The 23,024-nt window shown below is 41.6% G+C and overlaps 4 protein-coding genes across 7 annotated transcripts in view; 3 read left to right on the forward strand and 1 right to left on the reverse strand.

The window, feature by feature from the left end:
- The first annotated feature begins 3,323 nt into the window (after nt 1–3,323).
- Nucleotides 3,324–5,554, forward strand: LOC134189185 (uncharacterized protein K02A2.6-like). The gene is made up of 3 exons (XM_062657425.1): nt 3,324–4,252; nt 4,390–4,953; nt 5,026–5,554. Exons 1-3 carry the CDS (start codon nt 3,324–3,326, stop codon nt 5,552–5,554), a joined length of 2,022 nt encoding a protein of 673 aa, XP_062513409.1.
- Nucleotides 5,555–5,914: 360 nt separating this feature from the next.
- Nucleotides 5,915–7,177, forward strand: LOC134189186 (uncharacterized protein K02A2.6-like). The gene has a single exon (XM_062657426.1). The coding sequence runs from the start codon at nt 5,915–5,917 to the stop codon at nt 7,175–7,177; it is 1,263 nt and encodes a 420-aa protein (XP_062513410.1).
- Nucleotides 7,178–11,010: 3,833 nt separating this feature from the next.
- Nucleotides 11,011–20,857, forward strand: LOC134188734 (uncharacterized). 3 transcript variants are annotated; one of them, XM_062656917.1, is made up of 7 exons: nt 11,011–11,159; nt 17,652–17,707; nt 17,785–17,833; nt 19,124–19,223; nt 20,333–20,384; nt 20,448–20,494; nt 20,560–20,857. In XM_062656917.1, the coding sequence occupies exons 1-7, from the start codon at nt 11,070–11,072 to the stop codon at nt 20,706–20,708; spliced, it is 543 nt and encodes a 180-aa protein (XP_062512901.1). In that variant the 5' UTR covers nt 11,011–11,069; the 3' UTR covers nt 20,709–20,857. The 3 variants fall into 3 exon arrangements, with proteins under 3 accessions (XP_062512901.1, XP_062512903.1, XP_062512902.1); XM_062656919.1 differs by having other exon boundaries at nt 20,448–20,490; XM_062656918.1 differs by lacking the exon at nt 11,011–11,159 and adding an exon at nt 16,932–17,115.
- A 1,319-nt stretch (nt 20,858–22,176) lies between these two features.
- The window catches only part of LOC134189016 (phosphatidylinositol 4-phosphate 3-kinase C2 domain-containing subunit alpha-like), an 11,160-nt gene continuing 10,312 nt past the window's right edge, over nt 22,177–23,024 (reverse strand). Inside the window, exons 13-14 of one of the 2 annotated variants that reach the window (XM_062657247.1) lie at nt 22,757–23,024; nt 22,177–22,454 (exon numbers count right to left, since the gene is read on the reverse strand). The exon at nt 22,757–23,024 is cut by the window's right edge and continues 25 nt beyond it. The gene's annotated coding sequence lies outside the window, so the exon portion shown is untranslated. The remainder of the gene's footprint in view (nt 22,455–22,756) is intronic. The other variant, XM_062657248.1, reaches the window with a different exon arrangement.

Genomic DNA, 23,024 nt, shown 5'->3' on the forward strand with positions numbered 1-23,024 from the left:
AATAGGAATGTAATGTCACAAGTGACAATTTGAACTAAAAATGGTGTGGGGTAATCAGAGGTGTGATTGGTATTTTATATAAATTCTGATATTGGGAAAATTAATAAGAGGTAGAACATGGTTGGTGAGGCAATACTTTAAATATTGATCAGAGACGTGAGAGCTTTCTAACATAATTAGTCAAGGCTATTGGCTGCTCTGTCGCAGAGTCAGAGCAACTGTTGGTTGTCACATTAGGAATTTGCATGACGATGACCAAGGACACCATCTTCTCCCTCTCTCTCCTTTTGTTAATTGACAACCCTTACATCTTTCAAGGTAATCCTATACCAGCAAAACAGTCAATATCATCAAACAGCGTTGTCGAGAAGCCATCTAAACAAGCGAGCTACTGTCATGACATAGTTTAATCTAAATCACTTTGCTAAACCTACTACAAAGTAGGTCTAGGAAAGCGGTTTAGGTTTAGAATATACTCTGGTAACTGGTTTAGTGCGGGTGGAAACATGTTAATCCCTAAACCAGTTTAGCTTAAACCACTCAATAAACTGGTCTAAGTGCTAGTGGAAACGCGTCCATAATTTCTGTCACGATTGTGGACTAATGTGATGTCACCCATTGTTATTGCCGAAAGTTTTGATTGGTTGGATATTCTAAAGCAAGAGAGGCATGTGGCTCAACAAACAAACACAGGATATGCAAATGTATGTTTTTGGTCAATCTAAGACTAAAAAGTATTAGATATCCTGTTGCGTACATTTGTTATATGTCATATATTGCAACTGCTGTAGTAAGTATTTTTGTGATTAGTTGCAGCTTAATTCGAATGTACTGAGAAGGGGATACTATCAAAGTTAGTAATGGAGCAGTGCTAGGTGGTTGCAATCTACCAACTATAACTATAAACTATGAGGTTTCAGCTGCTGGTGTTATCTTCTTCTGTCCATTTGCTGTGGAAAGTCTCGGTCTATCATCAGTTTCAAGATTCTATGTTCTATAGCTTCAAGAATTATGCAGTGAGCAATAGGATGTTTTTCATAGTCTTTAAACAGTTCATTACAACAATTGCCTATCAGATTGTGGTCTTACATTGCTAGATTGGTGTTACAACATTTAAATTTAGAGATAGTGGATGTATGGATGAGTTAGGACATGCATGCCTTAGTTGTTTAGATGTTGAGGCGGGACTGTTTATGTATGTAATAAAGACAAATATGGGCGTGTGTCAAAAATATAAAAATTAGTATCTCTGTTTGTATAAAGTCAACCAAAGTTCAAATTTAAGTCCTGTAAACATCATCGATTTAGAAGAATCTTTGCGTTACAACGCCATAAATATACTGACAGTTGTTCATTCAAATATAGTACTGCTTGACTGATGGTCAGATTGTTGCATATACAGTATGTTGTGTTCCAAGCACGGATTTGGACAATCCATAAACTAACTACCCGACACAATCCATTGTTTGCCCGTACAAACCATGCATTCCGAACCCTAATCCTAATTTTAACCCTAACTCTAACCACTAACCCTGACCCTAACCCTTAAATTACCCGGCAAAACTAGACATCCACTACACATCCACGGTGTGTCCATATCCGTGTTTGTGCATAACATATATATACACTATAAATTATAAATTTTATAATAAACAAAACCCAACTTTTTGCTTTTGTGTTGATTCATTAGCAGGCATTTTATTTAGTGCATGAGCAGATCGATAGATAGTTAGTACATTTGTAGCAGAGTATGAAATAACGGCCAGCCATACACCAGACCTAGCACTCCGTAGCCAACGCCACATACTTTGGAGAAAATGAAACACACACAGATGTAAAACTGCTTCTGGCCAGGTTGTCTTGAGTGCTTTACTTTCACTGGCAGAATCATCTGTTAAATTCATTAAGGGTCCAACTGTTCTGCCTCTCCCGAAGAAGGCATAGTCAGGTAGAACATCAACAAGTGCTGTGAATGCTGATGATAGGGTCTCAGCATCTTCACTAGATGTCATTACAGCACTCAATGGTATTGCACCAGCTGAAGTACTGCAGCTCACAATGAAGACTACAGTATTCAAATTGTCCAAACTGGCTGTTGAGTCACAGTAAACTAATTCGCCGCTTTGACGTAACAGTTTGTGGGCTCTTGCCATCAAAGGTGTGACTACTGCTAGGATAAAGGGAACGTGGTCAGATATTTTTGTGACTTTAGCTGCCGGTGGTTCAAATGAGTCATCAGGAAACCCAGTTTTGTACTCCACCTCTAACTTATATTGTTGAAGAAATGCTTTACCACCATTACTAGCATGAATTTCATTGAATTGTTTTACTTCTAATGACAGACGGTCAAACATTGCTTTGCCGTTTTCAGGACCGATACATCTTTCTCGCCACTTTTGGAACAAACGTTGAACATCTTGACAGTTCGGATTGATGGATCTATCGGCAAGAGTTTTTTCAATGTCAAGAATGCCATACTTCATTTGCAGTTGATTTGCATATTCATGCCTAGCTGTAGCTGCTGAGTTTTCTGCCTCGAATAAACTTGTAAACTGCTTCTTGACAGCACTGTCTACTGATCGAAAACTGAGGACACGAGCAGAGTTGACTGGGTAGTTATGGCAGTACTTAAGGTTAATCATGCAAAGATGGTTTGGATGAGCGGCAACTGTTGAGCTGATCTTTGGATGTAGTCTGAGTATGAGGGTACTAGGGCAAGAAGTCTTTTTGTTTCTTATACTTTTCTGAATGAGAGCCCGCTTTAGATCTGAGGGTGGGCATTGTTTTGACAACTTTGTTTTTGTCAGCTTCTTTTGCTGATGTTGGCAGTGGCGAACAGTTTTAAAAAGAGTTCTTTGTCCAGAAATTTGAGTGCCTTGCGTTACCCGGTATGTTGTTTTTGAAGTCTTCTCAAAGTCGTCAATCCACTGGACTGCTTTGGTTTGGTCTTCTGCATTTATCCGTGCTTGCAAACTAAAGGTTTGGGTTTCTGCTCCAAGGAATGACTCGGGTGTATGTCTAGTTGTAATATACAACTGAGAAAACCAGACTAATTGCGGTTGACGACATCATTGTGAACTCTGGATGACTCACCTAAGGTTTCATGTCATGTAGGTTAACTCACGTCGTACTGTGGTTAGGTATAGAACATTCTAGAACTTAGTTTGACACTATATAAGTCTGAGTCTCACCTAGAGATAACCGTGTACGTGTAAGCACAATACTTGCTACTTCAGCTATCAATTCTAATCTTGCGTGTTACAACAATATATCTTCTCAGAGATACAACGGAGCTTTTCTGGCGACGAGGATACACGGTTATGATGTCTGAAGAACTAACCCAACTCATCTCAGTCCTGCAGGAACAAATTCGTGTGACACAGCATCAACATAAGGAGGAGATGGAGCAACAGCGAGAGTTGCACATGCACCAGCTGGACCTTCTCAAAAGCCAGCTTAAGGCCAATCGTTCCGGTTTACATTGGTCCAACCTGAAATTCCAGTCCTTTGACTCAATGTCAGAGCTGTGGAAGGACTACAGGTCAAGGTTTCAAACATGTACGGAAGCTAATTCCATTCCTGAAGACAAACTAGCTATTGTCTTTTTAACCAATCAATCGAGTGACATATACAAGCTCATCGACAATTTTGCGTCACAACTGCCGGAACCTACGACAGCAAATAAACTTTCTTTGCAGTCTATCCATGACTTCATGTCACAGCACTATGATCCCAAGCGCTTCATAGTCAGAGAAAGGTTCCGATTCTGGAGCGAAATGAAGCGTAAGCCAGGTGAAACGCCTCCCGAACTCGCTGCAAGAGTACGACAGATGGCTACCACGTGTGATTTCACATCCATTAAGGATCCCCTGGACGAAGCCATGCGCACTTGTTTTCTGTGTGCCATTAACAACGAGGCTGTGCTCAAAGCTGCATTCAGAATCAAAGAAGATGAACTTACGTTCCGGAACGTTGTCCAGATCGCGATAGAGGTGGAAGAAGCAGCTAAAACAGCTAAGGCCCAAATCTACGCAAAACCGGAGGAAATCCACAAGATCACCAAACCGCGAAATTCTCCACAGAAAACGCAACAGACGCTCCAGTCTTCCCTGCCAACTGACCACAAACCATGTGGAAGCTGCGGGGAAAAGGTCATCCCAGAGACAAATGTCGTTTCCGGGAAGCGGAATGTCATTACTGCAAGAAGAAAGGCCACATTGAAGCCGCATGCCACAGCAAACAAGCTAGGAAGGTCAGGTGTATTACCACAGTCTCTACCATAAACGAGAACGATACACCACAAATACATATCCCGATCACTCAACAGGGGAAACGCCACCTGTTTTTGATTGACACTGGCACCAGAACCAATTTCCTCTCACTGACAAGATGGAAATCAATTGGCAAGCCGCCACTCAAACCGACCACTGCAGAATATCGTTCAGCATCGGGTCACTCCATACCTATTCTCGGTACCGCATGCGTGGACTCATTGCTACAGACCGGAGACGAGACAGTTCGAAAGCAACTGGAGTTTACAGTTACGAAACTAAACCTAAATCTTATCGGATTAGACACAGTTTTGGAAAGCGGCATCCAACTTGACCGTCTTCTTCGCAAGTCTACAAGTAACGCACCGGTACATATGATCTCAACTCACAAGTCTCTCCAAGCAGCCTGCGAACAACTCACACAGGAGTTTCCTAACTTATGGAAAGATGAACTGGGATGTTTGAAGAACTTTCAGTTGGAAATAAAGTTTAAACCGGACGTCACACCGGTCTTTCACAAAGCTCGTACTGTGCCATTTGCAATTCAGGACGACCTATCTCGAGCATACGACAAAGGCATTGATCGGGGCCTTGGAAGCAAGTACAATTCAACGATTACAGAACTCCAGTCGTTCCAGTCCGGAAGCCACCTTCACGTAGTCACACAAATGGAAATATACGGGTATGTGGAGATTATTCAGTAACGGTGAACTCACAGTTGGAGACACATCGTCAACCTTACCACTTCCGGAAGATTTTATGCGCAAGCTAGGAGGCGGCTACTATTTTCAAAGATTGATCTAGCGGATGCGTATAACCAGATCAAACTGGCACCAGAAAGTCAAAAGCGACTCGCACTCAGTACACACAAGGGAGTACTCTTACAAACTCGCCTTCCATACGGTATCAGCTCAGCGCCAGGATACTTCCAAGAGATCATGGAACAATTGACCAGCGATCTCTCCGGAGTAGCTGTCTACCTCGACGATATACTCGTGAGCGGCAAAGACGCCGAAGATCATCTGCACAATCTTCGAGAATTACTGAAAAGACTGAACAGCAACGGCCTCCGATATCGATTTGACAAATGTGCCTTCGCCCAGCCGCAAGTCACATATCTAGGATACACCCTGTCACGGGACGGATTAGCCAAGGGACCAATGGTGGACGCGGTAATGACAATGCAACCACCAAACGACGTTACGACTCTTAGATCATTTCTAGGATCAATTCAGTTTTATGGCAAGTTCCTACCAAATCTAGCAACGGTCATGGAACCATAGACACGCCTAACCAGAAAGGACACTCGTTGGAAGTGGAGAGCAGCAGAGCAGGACGGGTTCGACAAACTGAAGTCAATGCTGAACGAAGACACCGTTCTGGCTCACTTCGATCCTTCCTATCCGATCGGCATCTCCTGCGATGCATCAGAAGTTGGAATCGGGGCAGTACTTTTTCATCGCTACTCAGACGGAAGCGAGTGACCGATCGCCAACGCAACTAAAACTTTGTCACCGGCGCAAAAGAAGTATTCGCAAATTCAAAAGGAGGCTTTATCCATTATTTTTGCGCTTCATAAATTTCACCAATTCCTTTACGGGCGACACTTCCTACTGGTGACCGACCATAGACCCCTTCTCGCCATGTTCGGGCCACACAAGGAGACGCCTGTTCTCGCAGCGAATCGACTAGCACGTTGGGCACTTATGCTTAGTCAATACGACTATACCATTGAGTATCGCAATACGTCAAAGCACGGCAACGCAGACGCCCTCAGCCGTCTACCGGCAGGACCAGACGTCTACTTCGATGGGAAGGAAGATGAAAGGGACATTGTCACGGTATGCCTCATAAACACGATTGACACCCAGATTAAGCCAACAGATCAAAGTGCACTTCGAAAAGAGTCTACCAAAGATCCAGTTATTTCCGAAATTATCCGATACACAAGAGAGGGATGGCCTAATCAAGTTTCAGATCACTTAAAGGACTTCAAAAAGCTCGAGCATTCACTGACTACCATCAACGGATGCCTCCTGTATGGCAATAGAGTCGTGATACCGGCTAGCCTGCAACAAGAGGTGTTGAAGATTCTTCATGAAGGCCATTTCGGTATGCAAAGGATGAAACAACTGGCACGAACAGCAGTCTACTGGCTGAGGATCGATACAGCTATTCAAGACATGTGTCATCGATGCACTGCCTGCGCCGGACATCAAAACAAACCGACAAAGCCTGCCAACCATCCTTGGATGCTGCCGGAGAAACCCTGGAGTAGGATACATGTCGACCACGCCATCGATGTCATGGGACACCATTGGCTCGTTGTCAAAGACGCATACTCCAAATACCCATGTATTCATGAGACCAATTCTACTTCTACGAAGACAACTACCCAGTTGCTAGAGGAAGACTTTTCACACTCTGGCTACCCGCACGCCATAGTTTCAGACAACGCTACCACCTTTTCCTCACAGGAGTTCAAGGCCTGGTGCCATGAAAGAGGAATTGTGCATCTGACGGGAGCACCTTATCATCCAGCCACCAACGGTGCCGCTGAGAGACTTGTCCAGACATTCAAGCGTTTCTTGAAAAAGTCAAGGAAATCTCCTAAGGAAGCTCTTCAGGAATTTCTTATGCAATACAGACGTTCGCCATTAGCTAGTGGATATTCGCCCAGCGAATTACTCAACAATCGACAGATACGAACCAAGACACTATTGCCGTCCCCGGCACATGAAGCTCAAGAACGCCAAGCTCGAGAAGCCACGAAGTCACAGGCCAAAGAGTTACAAAGCATGGTCCATAACGTCCACAGACACTACCAAGTAGGAACACCATGTTATGCACTCTATACTGTGGGCCAAGACGAACCAGTGAGCCTAGATGGGTTCCAGCAACCGTAATCAAAGTACACGGTTCCCAGAGCGTGAATGTAAAGGTACATCCGCGTGGACCTATCTGGCGGAGTCACTTAGAACAACTTCGACCACGATATGGAGTAGACGAAGATAATGATCCAGGCATGGATCTACTTGACTACCTACGTTCTCCCTCACAAACATCACCACAGTCAGGTACAGATGTCAAACAGACGAAGTCATCAGATCAGCTGGTTCACCAGAACTTACCACTGCACTATGGTCCTGACAACCCGCGACGATCTACCAGGATTAGGAAACGGAAAGCAATTTGGGATTGCTGACGTTTATCTCTGTTCGTTTACTGGAGACTTCAGAGCTGGTGGGGAGGTGTAATATACAACTGAGAAAACCAGAGTAATTGCGGTTGACAACATCATCCGTGAACTCTGGATGACTCATCTAAGGTTTCATGTCCTGTAGGTTAACTCACGTCCTACTGTGGTTAGGTATAGAACATTCTAGAACTTAGTTTGACACTATATTAGTCTGAGTCTCACCTAGAAATAACTGTGTACGTGTAAGCACAATACTTGCTACTTCAGCTATCAATTCTAATCTTGCGTGTTACTACAATATATCTTTTCAGAGATACAACACTAGTGTACTGATCAACTATGTAGTTGTAGGAATCAGGGAACAAGTACGCTATTTCGTGAGGTATCTCACTGTTTCTAGTATCAGCTATGGTAAAACAATTCAGACTTGAATGACTGTTCTCTATTTTGTCAGTAATGGCTTTGTCACTCTTTCTTTATTTGTCAGCAAGCTTTTTGGTTCTCAGTTTATCTCTCTCAGCAAAATTGCACTCTCCTGCTGTAGCACTTCCGTTGGCTATAGATTTGCTATTCTCGTACAAAATGTTTCCTCTGACTTGAGCACCAGTTTTGTAAGAATTTATTAAATCAATATCCATTCGTTTTCTCTTCAAAGTGAGGCTAGGGTGGTGATCTGTTCTGACAGACTTGCATTTTTACTTCCTGATAAAGGGATTAAAAGACGTTTGTTGACGTCAAATATTGATATGTCAACTACGTTTTGAACATTTATCTTTTGAGTTAATAGCCAGGTTGCCAAGACGTTTCGCAGATATTGTGCATATGTGCTTGGATGGTGATAAATACGAAGCAGAGATTTCACAGGATGACATTGAATCTGTGGAAGCTGTACATACTGCCAAATTTCTTTTGGACAAATTGATGCAACAGCAACGAAAGCAATGACAATAACTCCACAAGAGGATGAACATGTTTGCACTGGGAAATTGCAGCATTCACGTGAGCAAACATGCTTTTCTTCTGCATCAAACACTGTCTTGTGTAGGGCTAATATTGGATATGCAGTTGTAGTGTGTTCATTAAGAAGATTGTTCAATTCAGTGAATGCTTGCTGGGTCTCGATGACTAGGTTAGTTGAACCGGGTAGCCAAGGGAATCACCATAGAAGGAGAGTTTGGCATCAAAGTCAGTAGCAACAACAGTCCAGTGGTTTCCTGTTAATAGTCGATTGGATGCTACAGCAGTGCCTGACATAGGGTCAATTTGCACATTTATAATCCAAAAAGCTAGTCGAATGCTGGTTCTTCCATGTAGTGCTGTTGTAATATAGTCTTGAAGTCTTGCTTTGTTGTACTCTGATAGTACAAGGCACAAACAATCTTCTGATGACAGGTTCACGATGTTAGCAAGACACTCTAGCAGTTCATCTGACAACCATCTATTACATGCTAACTTTGACAATTGGCTGTTACTAAGACCAGCACATACTGTTGCAGATGCAGATTGATTTAGCAATAGCTCCTTGAACGTTGTAAAGCATGATTGTCAGGGTGTTCTAGATTCAAATTCTTTGGAAGGTTATAGGTCTGACGAACCATTTTTCTTCCTGAAGGACCTATTAAAAGTTGAATGGTTATCATTACTGATAGAACATTAGTTCTGGTGCAATAGTGACAGGTACATGCATGCACATTGTAAGTAGCTGTGTGTGTGTGTGTGTGTGTGTGTGTGTGTGTGTGTGTGTGTGTGTGTGTGTGTGTGTGTGTGTGTGTGTGTGTGTGACAGTGTGTGTGTGTGTGTGACAGTGTGTGTGACAGTGTGTACGTGTGTGTATGTGTGTGTGTGTGTGTGTGTGTGTGTGTGTGTGTGTGTGTGTGACAGTGTGTGTGTGACAGTGTGTGTGTGTGTGTGTGACAGTGTGTGTGACAGTGTGTGTGTGTGTGTGCGCGCGCGCACGCATATTGTATTTAGATTTGTTAGAAAGTTGCTATATGCTATCTGTGCACAATTTATTAATTAAGTTATTGACCTCTGATGCTATTCTCTTGGCTTCATGAATTGCAAGGAATTCATGCATTGCATCCAGATCAAAGATTCCAAATAGAGATGATGCACAATAATGCCTGCTCAAAGCCTTTTCGCTAGATTCATTCTCCTTCCTACTCAATGCTCTACTGCATGTTGTACAGGTAGAATGGCTGGTCATCATGCTTCTGTTGTGTGGATCACTGAACTGATTAGTTCCAGTCACGCAAATGATGCTTCCTTTCTCTGGGCTGACATGAGGGAAGATCAGCCTAGTGCAATCTTGACGGGATAGCTCTCTTACAGATCTACGCAGGTCAAATGTACAACGTGAGGCGCAGCCTAGACAGCTCCTGCTACATAAGGTTTCCTAGCGGAAGTGCCTTCGCTAATTGCTACTAGCTAACCTCTTCTCCAACGTGAATGAAACAGAAGCAGGGAAGTTTGTAAACATGCTTTCAGCTGAAAAGAGCGCGAAATTGAACAGACGGGGAATTGCACTGTGACAAGTGCGAGACACCTGCAAACTCACGTGCAGGATAGCCACGGCACGTGTACTAAAAAGTCAAGCACGTGAATCTAGCATTTAGCTGGGATAATTATCCGGGACTTGAAATAACCGGGCCCACAAAATTCGCGATATGTGTACCCGACATGAGGACTGAAGCATCAAGTCGACGGTCTGGAATCGCGAGCAAAGCGCGAGGGTACACAAATCAACGGGTACACAAATCCCCGTAACATCGAGACTTTTTAGAGTTCGCGGGCTTCGCGAGCTTTCTGGTCTGGAAGTTAGAGGCTGACGTATGTCTCTATCTACGGCTCTGGTATGTCTGGCCCTCGAGCGTATGGCAGGAGGAGCTAAATATCAGTCGCACGCTCCGTAGTTTCGCGCTACGCCTACGCAAACTTGATTGCGTAACTACGCAATGATAGTAGGTTGGTCTGAACTACAGGCAAAGCTGGATATGAGAGAGCTTAGCTAGATATTAGCAGCAAATAGCCTGATGGTCACGTGAGAAACATTTTGTCAACGCGCGCTAACGCAAGAGCCAACTTGCACTTATCACGTGACCTAATTATTGCTTACCACGTGATCATTGTATGCGCTCTGTTTTCACGCTGATATGTAGCGCTCGCATGTTCATACCTGGTTTTGTGTAAAACGTAACCTATTTGGTGCCTTCGACCTGAGGAAAGGTGACGAGTTGGTTTGCACGCGACTCAAACTCTGCTTCAAGAACGATATTGCAAAATCGCTCCCGTTCGTTTTCCTCATTTGTAACGGTGACTACGCTCTGACATCCAGCTTTGCCTGTAGTTCAACCCAACCTTCCAACTTCATTGCGTAGACCATGCAATCAAGTTTGCGGGGCGTAGCGCTAACAAGGGAGTGTACCTGCGATACTTTCGTTTGCACTGCGAAATTGCGAACAGGTTTCGTGAAATGACAATTGCTGCACTTAATTATTAATTAATAATTAATTAGGCTAATTGCGGTATACAGTAGCTACATACCACGAGTTCGAGTAGTCCGTAGCAAGGGAGCAAGCGCGTTATCCCAGACTCTCAGAATGTCGGCAAGTGGATTTGACGTTCAACCTCAGAGAGCCAGTAGCCGCATGAAACAAAGAAAAGTTCTTGGTTTGGGAAATGAGTCTAAGGTAAAGCTTTGCATGAATATTAGTACGTTTTAGTTGCAGACGTTTCACAGCCCAGACAGTCGGTGTGTATGTTGTAAAATGTACTTAGCTGCACTTATGCATGTCTCCGTCAATTGTACAGCGAGCTTTTGCGCTAGTGTTAGTGGTGATCAACACGAGGATTGCCTTTGGTTTCCGGACAGCGTAGCATCCACTGCAGCATGGAGCAGGTGTGCTTTGTCTGTTTTCAGCTGCGCTGGTTGGGTGGTGACATGTCATGTGTGCCTTCTTGTGGAGGCTGCAGGCGACTAATTAACTGTGTCAAATATGTGGTGGACGTATGCGGTATCCTTCAGCAGTAATTAGCAGCTTCTGAAACGACTTTAGGAGCCACTTTACTGTTTAGGCATAACCGGTCTAAAGATGCAGTTTGCAGCGTTTGGCTTATTTCGTTGGTGCTAGTAGAAGATTGCCAATGTGTGATTTTTGAATTGAGGCGGTTACGTAGCTGGGAGCAACATCACCTGACACTTCCTTGTCCTGTGAGAGTGGAACTAATAAGTGTAGATACACACGGGCTGCAGTCAATATCTTATATACGTTACGGTCACAAAGTATCAGTTAATTTTAAGTAATTACGTGTAGCAGAAATGGTTGGCTGCCATGTTTACGCTTGGGTGCCACTCAAGCTTAGCTAGTGACTGTAAAGTGATAAATTATCCTAGTACAGGTGCCAAAGCGACAAAAAACTTTAAGGTGTTATAGGCAGATCCAAAAGGGTGACAACATCATTTGCAGTCCATGCAACTACTAAAGTAGAGTTGCCTGTACAGACAGTCTCATAAAGTAATTATTCAGCTGCTTCTGACAAATTGACTGATGATATTTGTTTCTGTCCTAAAGTAACATTGTAGACCACATGATTAAACAAGGGCCTCCCACGTAGTAATCAGTTCTGTTGTTGTGGTTGTTGTTGTTCTTGTTTTTATCTACATGAAAATTGCCACATCTTACCTACAGGGATCAACCAGAGTTGATGGCCTAGCTGGAAGAACTGGCAAGTAGCTGAAGAGTTCTAACTGTAGAGTAGCTTATGGCAGAACATCTTTTAGCATTTGGCATTTAGACCAACTTTATGAGCAAATACGGGAAAGCGTCTCCTACTGTTGACCCCATATACCTGTCACCTGCAGTAGGGTAGGTGTACCTAATTGTGGACACTCCCCGGTAGTTTGAGTTACAAACGCTGTTTTTCTTGTAACCTGTAACAGAGAGAGAGAGAGAGAGAGGGAAACATGTCCAATGTATGCACCAATGTCTAAGCTTTGGAATAATACCTGTACGACTAGAATCACAACGTCTGCTAGCGCACTAGCAAAGTATACGGGATAACGTCTGTGAACAGCCCAAATGGAGGTGTATCCTAATTGTGGACATTTTTTCTCTGCCACAGAAAGCGACTGGGTCTGAGTAACAGCTGGACTAGATACCTGAATGGTTGTCTCACAAGCTGGTATTTTCAAAACCATGTTCTGTGGTGTATCACCACGATTCACTTGCGAAACTGTTAGCACCTACAAGGTTCCTTCCATCACGTTCGCAAATTCGAGGTATACGAATCGATCTTTTGTCGGATCATGAAAGTGCTCTGACGTTAGTTAAGCAATTATCGAGTACCTTGGTAAAGTTTTAAGCCTAGTTACGTTGACTGTAATGTGTTAAAGAAGTGCATTATGTGCATGGAGCGAACATGTAATTCCAGTCCAGTAAACACCTGAATATCTTCACTCATGCTAGATCTAGACATGATTAATCCACTGACAATCTGGCCACAATGGGTATGAAATGAGAACGAACAAAGTAGGTGTAATGTCAGTATCAGCGACATTAGTAATCCAGTTAGAATTTGACTGTCTTCATTGCTACTAGATCTGGCAACAATAAGACACAAAATTAAAACCTACAAACTCACCTAGGATAAGTGGAAGGTCAAAACTACCTCATCAGATATCAATAATCAGCTCCACCAGCAATGCAAAAAGATGCTAGAACCACAGTTTACAGTTCAGACGTTCATCTAAACATGATCGTCTCCTGCATTGTATCGTAGACAGAACACTTGGTTTCTGCAAAATTTGAAACGCACGACGCCATTTTACACAGAGGTGATACACCACAGAACATAATTTTGATTGTGGGCCCAAAATACCAGCTTGTGAGGCAATCATTCAGGTATCTGGTCCAGCTGTTATTCAGGCTCAGTCGCTTTCTGTGACAGAGAAAAGTATCCACAATTAGGATACACCCCGTGTCCAGGCTGTTTACAGTTGTTATTCTGTATATTATGCTAGTGCACTAGCTGTGCGATTCTAGTCGTACAGGTACCGTTACGAAGCTTAGACATTGGTGCGTATATCGGACATGTTTCCCTGTCTCTTTGTGCAGGCTACCAGAGAAAACTGCGATTGTAACTCAAATTACCGGGGAGTGTCCACAATTAGGTACACCTACCCTAGTACATACAGGAAAGCGTCTGGAACCAAAGCTAGTTGGTTTGCTGTCATTAATTAATTAATATAAACATGATGACATGTATCACATCATTTAATTCACCTGCATCAGTCTAAATTGACAAGGTGCCCATTAGTCTCGCTTAGCCAAACCCCTCCCCTTTTGATATCTACTAGCGATGCATGTGAAGTGGAGGGGTCGTATCTCGGAGTTTTGAAGTCAACAATGGGTTACACCAAGGTAGTGTCTTGTCACCAGGTCTATTCACTATATGTATAGATGCTTTTCTTAGACAATTAGTAAAGTCTGGTTATGGTGCAAAAATGGCTGATTTGTGTATGGGACCTATAGCATATTTTGATGACATTTGTCCGATATCTCTCCTACTGTGTTTGGTATGCAGCAGATGTTTAATATTTGTGACACTTATGCCAATGATCATGGTCTGATGTTTAATGCGAAGAAGAGAGATACGATTACAGTTTTAAAGAGTAGTAGAAGACCTTTTGGCAATATATGTTTCACCCTTGGAGAGCAGACTGTAGCCAGTAGGGAGAGGATTTATCATCTGGGAGTGATCTTAGATGGCAAAGAGACGAGAAACGGTAGCAGCACACAGGAGAAATGTAGAAAGTTTTGTGGAGCAGTCAACTCTGTTGTGGCTCGACTTGGTGGAGTCTGTGGGAGTGACAAAATCTGAACAAAAATAGTGGATACTCAATGGTACCCAATATTAGCATTTGGAAGTCACTTATGGGACGTCGAGAAGTTGAGAGAAAGTGCATGAATTAAAAGTCAGCTTTTTAAGAGGGCAGTAAGGTCTACGAACAAACTAACTAGGGGGATGGGGTGGTATGAATATAGAATGTAGGATAGGTTGTTGTATTGGTCTTTGTGTATTTCATATAGTTGTAGGTGTAGTGTGTATGTATGTGTGCGTATGTATGAGCCCTGAGTGGAAACTGCACTGTGTGCGATAAAAATAAAATTCGATTTAATTCAATACTGGCCAAGCACATTTAGAAGTAGGTCTGGTCCTGAAACGCAGGCTGCAGCTTTCACAGTCTGTGCATGACATTGATCTTGCTGGTACTAGTAGAACCAGCATGACTTCTTAGCCTTCAGACTTCATTAGCACAGTTACAGTAAGAATTTCTGTTTTGGCCAGTACAAGTACAGTACCTTAAACTTTGGCACTGAAATTAGGGTAAGATGGCATTAACAATGACTCAATCAGCATTCTATCCTAATAGAGTACTCCAGTACAGTAATCAACTTTAACTGTATGTTGGTGTTAATTCTGTGTTGATTTATTTGACTAGCAGCATATACGTATTTGTTCTCAGGGAGCTGTTGCAAAGCAGCTATCATCTGTTTAACGTTATTGTACTATATTGTTAATATTACATTATAGAGGGTAAGTAATGTATGATAACGTTTTAGCACTTGGACTGACTATCACTAATCAGTATGCGTAGGAGTGTCCCTTTGAGTTAAAGTAGGTACAGTGCCAAGGATGTATTTGGAGCTGCATTTACAACTAACAAAAGCCTGGGCACCCTTGAATTGATATCATAACTTTAGTTGTAAAATGTATTTTCTTGAAAGAATGCCACAGTTTTGATCTATTTAGGTGAGGCTCTGCAGTGTTTTGTTAACAGTGGCATTAAAGAGAAATTTTGGAGATTTGCGTTAATGCAACGTGCTAACGTACATTTGCGGCAAAAAGCAATGGCTGCATGCACTGATGGAAGTGACAAGAACGCGAATTAGCTGCAACGCGAAGTTACAGTTGAGTCCAGTTTTTACGACAGGGCCCCCTTTGGTGTGTGGTAAAACAACTGTTCATACGTGGTCTGTCGCACATGAACACAACTAAAAGGATAAAGAGGCGAGTGGTATTGGCGTCCGGATCTGTTTCACCGTCCGAATCTGTTTCGGCGTCCACCGCGCTTCACCGACTGCTGTCGATGTCACATGATGTTACACATGATGGCGAGAAAACCCTCTTCAGCGTTGCATTAGAAAAGCGTTGCCCGCTTGATAAGTATAAGTAAGTTGTGCATAAGTGTTTCAGCTGCTAAATCAAACAGCACGCTTTGCAAACTGCGATCTACGGTAGGTAATCGAGAAGTTGGAGCCCCGATCAAAAAAGTTACAAAAGCGTCCGATAGAATTTATCATTTAATCAGTTAACAGCATACGTAAGCATATCTCGTTCTGCAAATGCGTCAAATGTCTCAATTTGATTGTTGGTAACCAACAATCAAAGGTGTATGCTGGGCGCAATTTACTAGCGCATGTGGCTGAAATGTTCCTTGAATATGACATCTTATTTCGTCAAGTTGCCAGTGTTACCCCTGTAGTGTTTCTAAAGGCTGGTGTACTTTTGAGGGCAGTGTGGTTTCAAGAAAATGTGGTACAACATACATACATAGCATGGAAAAAGAGACTGTGTGCTAGATGGTGCAGAAAGCAGTTATGGTTCTTACACACTGAATATACTCTCTCTACAGCATGCAGCAGTTAATCGGGTGTGTCACATGATGACTGTGAGTTGCTGCATTCAGGTATTTCTAGAAACAGAAATGATCGAGGCATACAAGGATATGTGTTGATAGTTTGTTGTTCTCATTTGATGATGTTACATTACATTTAGTACACAGTACCACATTTGTGTTTGCAACAATCTACAGTGGCTGGAAAAGTAGTGAAGAAGAGTAGTGGTGGCGGGAATGAATTTCCTCTATGGCTCACTGAAGAGGATTGAGAGAACATCACGTGTAAACCAAGACCAACCAAGCGACCGACTGACCAACCGACCAACCATGTGCTAATTGTCACAAAAAGAGTGGATGCCATGTAAGGGTTCCAATGACGCACGTTGCTATGTCAACAACACAACACAGGAGCCATCAGAACGATAGCTAACGAATACAGCCAAAATGTGCTTGAATAGTGTCGGACCAGCACGAAACATAGCAAAAGTATAGTTTAGGTACATTTGGACACATTCGCAGTTTAGAAGAGTACGCTGTTCCATTGCAATACGTTTTACAATGTACCTCGCCACTCAATGCATCCAGTCCCCTTCTCGCGTTCTTCTAATTGGCTCCAACTAGTTACATTCAAGCCGCATAACAGCAGAGGGTTTGCACTCTAGTGCTACTTCATTGTAATAGTACAGTAGCCCTTGCATGTCCGACCCTTGCACATCTGACTATTTGCAAAGCGGATGACATCACAAGCCCATTTGCGCAAGTGCAGTGACAACATGCAGTGATGGCGACGAAAGTATGGAGGCTTCTAGGATTAGTTTCGTGATTGTAGTTTGCATATAGTACAAGTATTACGTCTCTGTGCAATCATTTTATCACTAGCCTGTTGTAGTACAGTACTACAGGTTTCAGAGTTCAGAGTATGTATGCACATACTGGGACTAAAAAACACGGACTGGAACTTTGAGGTACTGTTTGAAACTCCAACGCTTCGATTATCCATTCTTTTCACTTATCCAACCCTTATTTTTCTGCGGCCTTCCCAAAGGGGGTCAGACACGCGAGGGTCAACTGTAAAGGACATAACTCTGTGGTCTGCACCCACTCAATTTTTTTTGAGTCTATATATATATATATATATATATATATATATATATATATATATATATATATATATATATACTTCCAATCCTGGTTTGTCAATGCACGTGAATTTTTATATGTACACGTGCTGTAAGAGGAACCAAGTAAGGGGAATCAATATATCTTGGATTCAATTGACAATACTTTGTGTGAGCAATATAGGTTAGTTTCTGCAAACAAATGTGCTGCAGGTTTCATTTTTTTGTTTTAAAAGTATCATAGTTGCAGGATATATCACACTTGTATAAATTATTTCTAATTTTAACCTTGTTTAGCTGGACAGGTTTAGAATTAATTATACTGCTGTTATTTCATTTTACACTGTGTTGTCATTCTGTCAGGACAATTAATTTGGTTTCAGGTTGTTCAGCTGCTGGGACTTGATGATCATATTACTAAGTATCCATTAGGTTTTGGGTAAGTCAAATTAATTAATCAGTGATGTGCTTAGTACCTATAGTGGTTATTTGTTTGAAATTGCTATGTTTATGCAGAGTGTGGCATACTGCATCTGCCTCAGTCTTTCTGGCTACAGCTGTTGCGGTATTTATGTTATAGCCTATTAATTAACTGTGACATTCAAATGCATCTGCAGATTCTTTATGGAAGTGTGTTCGAAAGTTTGCAGTTTTTTTACAAATCAGTTCAAAAGATACTGTAAATACATAGAAGATATTAGAAAACAAAATGTCAACGTCACTACATGTCAGCTGCTGCTGTAGTAAGGACAATTTATTTGATTGACTTCTGGTCATCATTTGATTGTTTAAATGCTGTTTGAGGTCATCAGGTTTTTTACATGTTTGTGTAGGGTAGGTGGAAAACATGAAATGAAACGGAATGAATTCCCATATTTGGTGCTCTTGGATACATAGGCTTTGTCTCCAGTTATCTACACTGCAATACATTGCGAAGTGCATCAAGCTCATGGTCAATGGTTTCTTCTCCTCGAGTTAGAGCTTTACCCATCTATCTTTCGTAGATTTCTGAGTCTTGCCTTCCTGGCAGCTCTTCCCAAGCTTCTGATTTGGATATCCTATTATTTCCACGACCCAAAGGCAGGATAGGCTCAAGTGTCCAACCCTACGAGGAAAAAGACCTTTTTTCTCTTTGTAAGGGAAAATGACTGGCTGGGCACTTGAGCCTACGGAGAGGATGGCTCATCAAAGAGCTAGGAATTAGGATTTGAGATTTGACTTTACCTTGAGTCCTCAGAACCTAGTTATGTTTGGCCGAGTAAGTCGTGAAGAGGCTCCTCATTTATCAACTGTTGCAAAATTCAGAAATTAGCTTATACTTTCTACTAAGAGTTTAGATGAATCTGGGATCACAAAATCCAGGAATACATACACATAATGCACTTACTCATTTTTCACACTGAAGACCTCAAAATCTGCAAAGATAGATGGGTAGAGCGTATAGAGGAGAAGGAAACTGTTGACCATGAGCTTGACTCACCTAATTCACAATCCATGCGGCGTGGACATTTGGGCACAAAGTGTATTTATCTGAGAGCACCACATTCGGGAATTCATTTCGTTCTGTCCTTGTCGTTCCGTTCCATTTCATTCCACGTTTTCAACCTACCCGTTTCCGTGTTTGCATCTGAGTGCTTGCCTGGTGTGTGTGTGTGTGTGTGTGTGTGTGTGTGTGTGTGTGTGTGTGTGTGTGTGTGTGTGTGATGTGTGTTTGATGTGAGTGCTTTAATGGCTTCTATGTATCATGAAATTTAGTTACCTCCTGTTGGTTGTCTCTGTGAGTAAAGATTGGGTGCAATGTTTAAACAAGAATTGTTTAATGCTGAATGAACACTGATGCTCGTATTCTGTGAAGGCTGTGTTTTTTCCTGGTGTGGCATTGAGTGTGGTTGGTGAATATGATGAGCAAGGTTCAAACTACCTTGCAACAAGATTGTATGGAGCAACACTAGGAGGTTAGTAGATATAGTTTATCAGTATTAGCATTGTCTGCTTGCTCATTTTTACCGACGTGTCAAACAGTATAGTATTGTAGGCCGGTCACGCGACAACCTACTAGGCAACTGCATAACATGTGACCAAATCAATAATGAAACTTATCTATTACCCACCTCATAGGATTCTGCTATGACGTAGCAAACATATGACATACGTTATTCGAATCTTTCACATCATTTGGCTGTGTTCTCATCTGCATTTCAAGCCGTATGTTGGTCACACCCTCGGCAACAGTTCTTGCTCACAGAGTCATTATTGTGTCGCAGACCTAACCCAAAGTTACAAGACATGGGAGTTGAATTGTATTGTGCGTTTGATAGACTTTTTCTTTGTTATAGTGCTGATTGAGGCAAATACATGACCAGATTTGGTAGGCTTTCTCAAGCTCTTCTAATTGGCTCTGACGAATTATATCAGTAGCCAACGTCCTGAATAACACCTACGTAACCCTATGACAGAGTACGCTTGAAGCTTGCCAGACCTGTTTAAAGGTGCTTGCTCACGGTTGGACATGCGCACTTCATTGAAAAGGGTGCACTTTTCAAACACTCAGTAACCACGAGGACTTAAAACGAGGACTTAAAGCCTGGTTTATAATATGACGCTGAGGCTATAGAAATGAATCCTATTTCAGCGTCATCATCAGCGTCAACATCAAAGGATTCCGCTATATTCTAAGCCAGGCTTTAGACACTCTAATTTACACTGAAGGCAAAGCTTACTGAAGTCTCTCTATAGCCTGAATTGGAGCGATCAAGACATTGCAGTATGAGGTTGCATTAGACTGTGTCTATAGCTAAATTCTATGCTTTTTAGATGTAGTTCTCAGAATTTTAAGTCTAAAATCTCAAACTGAGGTTGCTACACTGCAGTTTCGGTAAAATTTGGCAAGCACCCTTGCACTTTGAGCCAGTTCATGCCTACAGTAATTACGTGCATGTGCGCGCACACACACACACACACACACACACACACACACACACACACACACACACACACACACACATCACCACCACCACCACACCAGGAATGGTAGGTACTCATTCTGATGGTTTGTCGATTTCAGGGATTGGATTAGTTGATTGGCTGACTCCTCCATCTGCCTATGCACTTGTCCAGTAAGGTTGCAGTAATGATATAGCCTTCAAATCGTAGTTATCTGTGCTTTCCATCATGTTTAGATATGCGTCATTTCTACGATGTTTATACTTTCTGTTTGCCTCAGTTGGTCTGTTTCCCAAGTGTTTAGTAAATCTTATAACAATTGATTGGTTATTTGTGTTTATTTGTTAGCATTGCTGGTGTCATATGTTGCTGATGAGGTACCACCTCAAGTTGTCTGGGCAATCCTCTTCAACTGTGTCATGGCTCTTGTCAGTGTATATTTTGTTGTAACTCTCAAGAGGCTTAATGCACCCTCCAGGAAACATAATTATGAATAAACAGACTTAAAATACATGTGTACTTGTGGGTACATACATAGTAATACAAGCCCATTAATGTCAATAATTGACAGTATGTTGCAATGACTTGATTCTTTGCTATACTTTTTGATAATCTGTTGTGTAAAATTGACTTGATTGTTGTTTCAGTGGTGGTGTAAGAAGTTCTCATGAAATATTATGAATAGATCCAGATATAGGCTTGGGGGTCCAACCATTTTACCCTACAACGCGAAAGGCAAGACTTCGATCATAAAGGAGACGGCTGGACTCTCAAGCTTAATCCAGACAATGACTTCTTTTAGAATGAAGCTACAGTTAGTCACAATGTGGAACAGCTTTCTGGCTGTGTAAGTACATAAGTCCAAATTATGTCTATTGCTGCTAGCTGCCCTAATTAATTAACCCAAGGCATGCAAGCGCTAGGGTTACAGTAATACCCAGAAGACTCGATGAATAGCCAGATGTGGGCGGGTTGATAGACAGATGTGGGCGGGTTGATAGACAGATGTGGACGGTATTATCTACTCCTAGTGGGCCCTTAGTTGACAGTTAGTGAGAAAATAATTACAGTCTATACATAACTGGTATAGAACTAATGAGCAAGAGAACAACTGGATAGCAGCTGATTTATAGCACTTTAGTGCTTCTTCATTAGGAATACTTAAGAATGTTTATGGTCAGAGCTGGTATGTAATGTTTGAGTAGTTTCACTCACCTTTACTTTTGACAATTTAAGCCATAACATTATGTGGATGCAATAAACAATTTCATTTCAAATTCGTAGAAGGTATGATTTGTCTAGAAAAGAGTAATTCATGGTAACACACATTGGAGGACCAAACAAATTGGTCAACAGAATATAGTGTAGTAAAGCTTATCGCTAAACAAACAAGTCAATTCTCAAACAAACAATTAAACTACATGATTCTGCCACTTAAATCTTCCTATTAAAGGTTTCTAGCCCTAGCTTTGAAACGTGAATTTAAGTCTGTGAAAGTGAACAATTCTGATATCCTGAAAGTTGATTTCTGCTCTGAAGCTCAGTTTGTAATGAGTGATAAACCTCTCAGCTGAGCTGCATCTTAAGTAATTGTTGCAGATAATGGTACTGCGATTGCACAGGCATAAGAATATACATGTACAAGTAATATAACGCAAATGTTTTGTGTCAAACAAAGCTTGATAATTAATTCATTGCCAGATTTTCAGTGCTAAAGCAGTATGAGCTGTTAGAAGCTCTTATTAATTAAGAATAATGTATTTTGTTTCATACTGAGGTGGTACAGTACCCACTGGCATACATACTAACAGCAAGTACATAGAGTCCAGAACAAAACATACACACAAGAAACAGAGGAACACGCGTTAAAAATTGATTGTCAATCGATTCAACCATCTCTTGTATTCTCCACATGACTATTCCTGCTGGGGTATGATCAGACAGTCAACACCACAAAATTGGTAATTTTTAAGAGACAATTCAATTGGCTATAGTAAATTCACTAACATAATAAATGTTTGGAGCTGTCTTGTCACAACGCCAATAAGTACACACTTGTATATCAATTAACTAAAGCATCGATTATATACAAAACTAATAAAAGTTAGCCAAACTGTCATCCAAGTATAGTACAAAAAGTCTACAAGCGACGTTTGTATTAAAATAGTTAAAATTAAACACTAATCCACTATGTACACAACTGCATCACCTTTGGCCAATGGCACAAGAGCAGATACCATAAACTGCAACACAAAAGCCTATTTACGGTAGTTTTTGTTGCATGTTACACATTTACACATTGTGAGTTAAGGTTTTCAATACTTCAATTCAAAAAATTGTTGGTATTAATGCAATTGATTTAATTAATGTAATAGTTTGAGTATAGCCACATATTAAATGGATATGGTTGATCAAACTTCATATTAAACTATTGCCTTTAAAGGTTTCAAGCTTGTGCAAAAAAGATTGCTTTGACTCAAAACTGTGTCTTTTTGCTTGTACAATTGATATGGCAATTATAACTGTTCTGGATAGTGCACTCTACCTTCAGTTGGAAAAGGTGAAACTGCTTGTGAATCCTGCACAACTACGTACACTTGGTCATCTTTCACATGCAGTTTGGAGATGGTATAAGAGCTGTTCTTTGTAATTGTGGTAACCTTCTCAATGCTGTTGATCTCACCCACATTTGGCATTCGCACAAGCACCTGCTGCAGAATCATTTTCTAGAGTGAGATTTTGAAGTCTATCCAGTTTTGCTCTCAGGAACTCACATCTGATAGTATACAGTGTGCTTTTCCCAACCACTGTAA

The sequence above is a fragment of the Corticium candelabrum genome, chromosome 13 (assembly GCF_963422355.1).
Source record: "Corticium candelabrum chromosome 13, ooCorCand1.1, whole genome shotgun sequence".
NCBI lineage: Eukaryota > Metazoa > Porifera > Homoscleromorpha > Homosclerophorida > Plakinidae > Corticium > Corticium candelabrum.